At 44.3% G+C, this 7,909-nt stretch overlaps 1 protein-coding gene across 1 annotated transcript; it reads right to left on the bottom strand.

Annotated features, from left to right (window-relative positions):
* Nucleotides 1-3,302: 3,302 nt before the first annotated feature.
* Nucleotides 3,303-5,298, bottom strand: LOC130642297 (ankyrin repeat and KH domain-containing protein mask-like). The gene is made up of 2 exons (XM_057449387.1): nucleotides 3,658-5,298; nucleotides 3,303-3,574 (listed from the first exon to the last, which is right to left on the bottom strand). The coding sequence occupies exons 1-2, from the start codon at nucleotides 4,777-4,779 to the stop codon at nucleotides 3,308-3,310; spliced, it is 1,389 nt and encodes a 462-aa protein (XP_057305370.1). The 5' UTR covers nucleotides 4,780-5,298; the 3' UTR covers nucleotides 3,303-3,307.
* Between the last annotated feature and the right edge of the window lie 2,611 nt (nucleotides 5,299-7,909).

Genomic DNA, 7,909 nt, shown 5'->3' with positions numbered 1-7,909 from the left:
AACATATTAGATCGCCTTGCGGCTCAGCATGAGCACCTATTTTTTAATCCATAGATATGTTAGGATGAGACCTACCCCCACAGTAACCAAGGTGGCCTTGGTGTCCTCGTGAGGGTTTCCATCTCCTAGACCTGACTGAGGTATCGGTGGCATCTTTTCAGACCCCCGGGTTAGGGACCTCGATATTTCTTGCCGCGTAGCACCTCGTTTTAAACCTCGAGGCTGTGTGGTAATGGGCTTGTTGTTTAGGTCTAGCGTTATGCCAATCATCGCACTGGCCGGCGCAATCAAGATGTTGTTGTTATACCCCACAATTTTACCAATACGCAGGTTCATATCAGATGGTAGCATGTACACGTGGTGCATCACGGCAAAATTCACTGGGGTCCTGGCATATTGAAGCACCTTTTGAAACTCGGTTATATCGTGGCCTACGTTCTCCTCACGTTGTACCATGGCTTCGAATTTCTGTAGTAGTATCTGTCTCGCTGTAAAATTGTCAGCATCCGAACCTATAAGGGATGCCTTGGCATCAGCTTGGGACCCTAGTAGTAAAATCACGTAAACACGAATACTCTCGCTAAGCTTCGACAGACCTTCCGATGTCAGGCCTTGGCTCGTAGGCATTATAAACTTGGCCCAATCACCATCTACTTGCGGCCACCATCTACCATTTGTGAGCGAGGACATAAGAGCCTTAAACTTGTATTGGGCATTGGGGTCGGCACCATATTCACGACAAATCTGGGCATATCCAGATGTAGAGTAGGGGTTCTCGTATTGAGAAAAGCCGTCATCGTATGGCATGGGTACCTTCATTCTCGCTAGGATACGCCGCATGTGGTAATAGACGTGGAATTTAAAGATACTGTTGATGAGAGGCACGGAGCCATTCAAGTGTTTGGCGGATATACCCAGGGCGGTGCTAGCGCAATGACAAGCGAAATTAACTTGTATATTCCAGTAGCCAAGGGCTTGACCGGTCCAATTTACACTTACGGGGTCGTTCAACAGGTTAGTGGGGACTTTTTTTGGGTATTTCGTGAACATCGAGAAGGTCACGGGAATGTGCGATTCTGTAGAAACGTAGAGGTCTTGATGTTCTAGATTAATTACACCGAGAGGCCATTCACCTCTATTGGACTTGTATTTTGCCTTGTGGTTATAGCTACAAATGTTCATGTTTTTTTAAAGAAACATGAGACAGCTGTATGTCACGGATATAGAGAAGCCTACGATTTTTGACGATTACCTAGGGCAGGACACGAGAATTGCCCTGAAATCAATAAGTATCAGGCCCGTATGGCTGAACCTCTACAGTAACAACGATTTTACAATACGCAAAGTAGGACCTGATCAGACTGTTACCCGAATTGAAATAATGAACGGTTTGTACAAGATTGAAGATATCGCGGCCATCGTCAACAGCCAAGCAGGGGACAAGATTAAGCTGTTTGTCCTGAAAAATGGACTCTGCAGACTTAGGGTTAGTGACGGGTATACTGTGGTAATCCATCGAAAACTACGGGAGCTTATGGGGCTACCCTACGACCCTGCAAAAAAGTACTTTACCAAAGGCGACTATGACAGCTACTACAAAACTGACGTGTACCAAAGATTAAGACTCGTTTGCCCCCAGCTGGATGAAGATGACTGCCTGCTTAACGGAAAAAAATCAAAAATTCTTGCTTTGCTTCCCACCAAAGAGTTAAACGCATGGGGAGACATGCTTACATGGAGTTTTGACACTCCAATCTACCTTCCTTTGAAAGGCTCAACAGACAGACTGGAGTTCATGCTGACGGACGAGCATCATCACGTAAAAAATGTTTCGTTCGTCGGAATTACGATGCATTTACTCATAGAATAAATGGCTGATACAATGAAGCTTTACCCAACTTTACCGCCAAGTGCGCCTGAGCAGGAGCCTGATCGCCTGGCGGCCATGTCAGCGGAAGGGCGAAGCCCGTCTCCGCAGAAGCAAGAAAGTCAGGTCTACAGACTAAAAAAGATCGAAGAAATTGAGCAGTACCTGCGGTCTGAGATCAAAGAGAGAGAAAATCTCTACAAAAAGTTCAAGCTTCGGGGGATGGGGCTTCGCTATGCTGATCATGGCATGATTGCTGTTACTGTCATCACCTCCGCAGCAGGTATTGCCACGCTTGCAACCGGATTCGGAGCCCCCATAGCAATTGGTCTTGAAGCCGCGGCTCTTGCAGTGGGAATGGGCCAAGTAGGCCTCAAGAATGCCTCGAAGCGACTAGAGCACAAGGGCACAAGCACGAATGCATCAAACTCCTGGCAGAGTCGAAGCTAGACACTGTATACGATAAGATTTCCAGAGCGATCTAAGATGGTACAATTTCAGACTACGAGTTTACATGGATCATGCAGGAAAAACAGCGCTACATGATACTCAAGGAGCAGATCCGACAACGAACGAAAAAAGCTGTGAAATCCATCAACGAGAATGAACGCGCAGAGTTGCTAGCACAAGGCAGGCAAGAAGCCAAAGATGAAATTTTGAAAAAACTTCAATCTGTGCAGTATGTCAGCGCTACTTAGAGTCTCCACCCGCTTACAGAGTCTAATATGTTGGTCAACATACTAGACGATCACTTCTCCCGTATCTTGATCTATGAGCAAGTCGCCATCATGTACGACACGTCGCTGAGCGAGATCCCTCAAATATTGTTCAAGATTTTTCTCCCATGCAATTTTAGCACAAGGCTCGCAGTACGGTCCGTCCGTTTGTGTCGACGCATCCTTATACTTGACCTTGCGTATGGATTCAACAAGGTCTATTCGCTTCAGCGTGGAGTACCCTTTGAGACCTAAGACTTTAGCTTCTTGTCGCAGTTTGTCCATGTGTTTATGTGAACAGCGCCAGGCTTTCGTTATTTTTGTGACTGTCTCCAGTCACAAAAGATTACTTTTTAGTCCTCCACTTCCACAAGGTCGTAATCATAGTAAAATTGACCAGGATTCTTCGTAGATTGTTTCTTTCCCAGTGATTTGATGAACATCTGACCTGTTCGACCTATCGAAGCTTCTCTCAGCACACTCGTTGCCCATGCTTGAAATCGTTCACCATCGCAATCGATCAATGTGATGACAGTTGCATCACCTTTTTTGGTCTTGATCTCTTCAACATACTCAATTTTGAATATGATTCCAGTGGGAACATCACGCCACTTCATAATGCTCTCGTGTTCTGATTTCAAGGCATCAAATTGTTCTGCGGATAGGAAAGGCATCTCTTTATTATAGATTTTTTAAACCTCAACCAGGATCAAAATACTGGACATTACTTCCATAATTTAGATATCTCGCGCTTTTCTTCTTCATCAAAACACCAATTCCAATATCGATCCGGATGCCACGCCACTGGCATTACCTCATTCCATAGTTTTGCATAAAAATTACGCTTGTGATCATGCCGCAGCAATTCATCATGAATGACATCAAAACCACGCAGCAATACAACAATCTCGATGTGACCATTTTCAGCTGCCATTTCTAGAGCCCAATCAAAATCTGTCGCTCTCGATGTGACCATTGACAGCTGCACTTTCTAGAGCCCCATTAAAGTCTGTCTCACCCCACTCTTTGCACAGTTTAACAATCTCGATGTGACCATTTTCAGCTGCAAGTGGCCCCATTAAAGTCTGTGGCACCCCACTCTTTGAACATCTTAACCATCTCGATGTGACTATTTTCAGCGGCAAGTCCCATGGCCCTATTAAAGTTCGTCGCACCCCACTCTTTGCACAGTTTAACAATCTCGATGTGACCATTTTCAGCTGCAAGTGCCATGGCCCCATTAAAGTCTGTGGCACCCCACTCTTTGAACATCTTAACCATCTCGATGTGACTATTTTCAGCTGCAAGGTTCATGGCCCAATCAAAATCTGTCGCACCCCACTCTTTGCACAGTTTAACAATCTCGATGTGACCATTGACAGCTGCATTAAGAATGGCCCAATTAAAGTCTGTCACACCCCACTCTTTGCACAGTTTAACAATCTCAATGTGACCATTGACAGCTGCAAGTCTCATGGCCTCATTAAAGTATGTCGCACCCCATTCTTTGCACAGTTTAACAATCTCGATGTGACCATTTTCAGCTGCAAGTCCCATGGCCCTATTAAAGTTCGTCGCACCCCACTCTTTGCACAGTTTAACAATCTCGATGTGACCATTTTCAGCTGCATTTCGTAGAGCCCAATTAAAGTCTGTCGCACCCCACTCTTTGCACATCTTAACAATCTCAATGTGACCATTTTCAGCTGCAAGGCTCATGGTCCCATTAAAATTCGTCGCACCCCACTCTTTGCACAATTTAACAATCTCAATGTGACCATTTTCAGCTGCACGTATCATGGGCCTATCAAATTCTGTCACACCCCACTCTTTGAACATCTTAACAATCTCAATGTGACCATTTTCAGCTGCCTTATTAATGGTCCCATTAAAATTCGTCGCACCCCACTCTTTGCACAGTTTAACAATCTCGATGTGACCATTTTCAGCTGCATTATCTAGAGCCAAATCTACATCTTCAACGGTGGCTTTCAAGGCTTGACCGTAACCAAGTCTCTCCTTAGCCTTGTGGTATAATAAAGAAGCAGTTTCACGCACACTCTGCAGTCTCTCTGCGAGTGCATCACGTGTTGCTGCCACTGGTGCAGATACAGCGCTATATAATTTACTAATTGCATTTCTAAAGAAACTCATTGCTTTATTATATGTTGGAAAATTTTCTGGGACGCTGGACATTTTATTTTATGTTGTGACCCAAACCAGGGTGACAACATTGCGTTCGTACGAGAGTGCTGCAGCACAGCGATAATTGCCCGCGGTATTGACCCTTTGCACAGAGGATCAATATAGCGAGGAAACAGTGCTGTCTCAGACCCTTGAAATTGGGGTTTTGAGTGAAAAACGGCGAGTGTCCTAGAGAGCTCCACTTTCATTGTGTCCCCCAGGGTTACAAGGGCCAAAAAAGCTCAGATATAATAGGGTTAACATTCTCTGTGTGTTTTTTCAGCCACATTAGATCATCCGAAATAATGTGGTGTCGCATTGCAATAGGATCTCTGGTGTGATAGATACAGAAAGGAATGTCGTCGATGGTTTGATGCCATGTGTTGTTCATGATGCTACTGATACCTGGTAGAAGCAAAGGACAAGTCCTAGCACTTTCATCTTTTGTCATATGTTGTAGAATTCGATTCAAATGGCTCTTAACAACTTTGTTGGCATTCTCAACCTGAGCTACTGGTGCTCTGTAGAATTGTGCGACAAAGTCAGGTGCCCCATGAGATACAACCCCCCACAGGTGAGTACAAAACATACAGCGAAATCTGGCTTTTTTATGTTAAGGAAAACACAGCTGCTCATATGGGCGATGGTGGCGAGTATGTGTACAAGAGCTACTTTTGTGGAGATGCATGCTGCTTAGCCTACGTGGAAGAGCGGAAGGTGTATGACAGCATGTACGAAATATCGGTGTGGTTGTTGAAAAGGCACTACAAAGGAAGGCCTGCTCCGGACTGGAGACGCCTCAAAAGATTTGGGGGTGACTTGACGCAAAGGGAATTTTTGGGGTTGGCTTGAAACGTTATCTTACAGCCTTGTTGTAAGATAATACTACTATAATAAATGTGTATTAAGAAGGAGAAGGAGAATGAACGGAAGATTAAAGACCTAGAGGACCTTATAGATAGAATAAATGGAACAATGTAAGGACTGTGAACGTATGTTGGATGCGTACGACAGATGTACCTGTGGCCAGAAGTTCTTGGTAAATGGTAAATTGTTGTGCTGGTATTGTTATCATTAATGTATCACATATAATAGGGGTGGTTGCGTATGTACAATGACATGCAAATCTCTGAAGTCGTTTGAAATACAATAAACAAGATGCTACAATTTGTGAATGAGCTTGTCAACCCTAAATTATTCTACTCATTTGCTGCTATTTTTACAGACATCAACGATATCAACGTGGAGTACCTGACGGTGTCAGATCCCGTTGCTGCTAACGTAGGTAAGGACCGACGGTACAATATAGGCTACCATACACGAGACCTTATGGTAGCCCTCAGGGTAAAAACGCCTAAAATCCGGTCCACACATGGGGTCACCCGATACAATGCCAATGCAGTGCCGGCAATGAGTCTCGATTGTGAAGAGTACCCTGATTGGGTTGCAAAGTATCGTCAAATCTTGTCCAAAATCGAGGAGTTGATTTCTGAGCAATTGACGACAGAGCCCGTGAAAAAGGACCGCTATGTGAACGCTAAACTCAAATACTACAAGGATGCAATTACCACTAAATTCTACGGCATTCCAGTACCCTATGATGAGCCCTGCCAAGCCAGTTTCATTCTGGCACTATCATTGGTGTATGTGCAAGGCAAAAACTACTACCCTCAGGTACATATCACGGAATGTCGATATAAGGACTTCAAACAAGAATGGTTGTTAAGTGAGGATTAGAAACCATATATTTTATAGGTCATACAAGGCCTATAAAATATATAAAATTAATGCTTATACTCAGGTGGAGACTCTAGGTAGCGCTTGCATACTGCACAGACTGAAGTTTTTTTTAAAACATCGTTTCTTCCCTCTTCCCTGCCCTTAGCGACCAGCTAGGCACGCTCTTGTTCATGTATGGCATTGACGATTCTGGAAAAACGCTGCCGCATCTGTTCTTTTAGAAGCATTAACCTCTCCTTTTCCCTGCTGATCAAGCTGTACTCGTAGTCACTAATCACACTGTTTTTCATTGCTTTTGAGATGAGTATGTATAGGTGTTTTGATAGTATGCTTGAGGGGTGCGGCAGCCGCATGCCTTACAATAGGCTTGTTATTCACATCGACCTGAACACCTACATTTACATGGGCAGGTGCAATGAGGATGTTGTTGTTATAGCCTACAATCTTGCCTATGCGCAGGTTCATATCACCAAATATCATATTACCAAAACACCTATACCTCCCAAGCATGCTACACCTATTACACCTCCCATACATACTCCCGATCATACCATAAAGACCATACCATCTATACCTCCCAAACATGCTACACCTCCTATACATAACCCTGATTATATCCTACGGGGGGAACAACACGAGGATACCAAGGTCGCGTTAATCACGGCAGGGGTTGTGATTATCATTACCTATATATGGCTTAAGTAACCTATTGCCTCACGTAGAGCATGACAAAACCGGAGGCTGCCGCGATGGCCATATACAGATGCTTGGCTGCGTATTCAACGATCGTTGAAGCTACACCTAGAAGGAACAAGACAACCGAACCAATAACCCCGGGTAATGCAGCACGTGCTTTACCTGCCAAATACTTAAGGAACCTTCCTAGCCTTTCAAGTTGCTTCTCAACAAAGCCTTTTCCACAACCAGCCGCGGCACCTCCTCCTGCACCAGCCGCAGCAGAACCTCCTGTAACGGCAAGTACAATTGTGGAAACCAGTAGACCGAAAGCGGAGACGAGACTTGCTATGGTCAGACCCTGCTCCTTGAACACTAATTTTTTCAAGCAGGGATTTGTTATCTTCGGAGATTTTCAACAGCGTATCCTTGATGTGTCTCAGCTGGCTGTAAATATCGCGCTTGAGTTCTTTCACCTTTTCCTGTAAGGCATTCCTTTCATCCTTCATACCTTTAATTTTTTTCTCAAGATTTTCTATTATTTTTTTTTCAGTTTCAGAAATCACACCATCGTATGCCCCATCCTCCTGATCCTTGAGCTGTTCCAGCCTCTGTTCAAGCGTGCCGATCTCGCTTTCATACAAAATTATCTTAATTGTTAGACTTTTAATGTTACCCTGATAGGTTTGAAGTTCGAGGTTAAGTCCATTTAATTCGCGTTCGGTGA

This window comes from Hydractinia symbiolongicarpus, chromosome 4 (genome assembly GCF_029227915.1).
Source record: "Hydractinia symbiolongicarpus strain clone_291-10 chromosome 4, HSymV2.1, whole genome shotgun sequence".
Taxonomy (NCBI): domain Eukaryota; kingdom Metazoa; phylum Cnidaria; class Hydrozoa; order Anthoathecata; family Hydractiniidae; genus Hydractinia; species Hydractinia symbiolongicarpus.
Note: the sequence above shows the minus strand (reverse complement) of the source record. Positions and strands in the feature narration are given on the sequence as shown.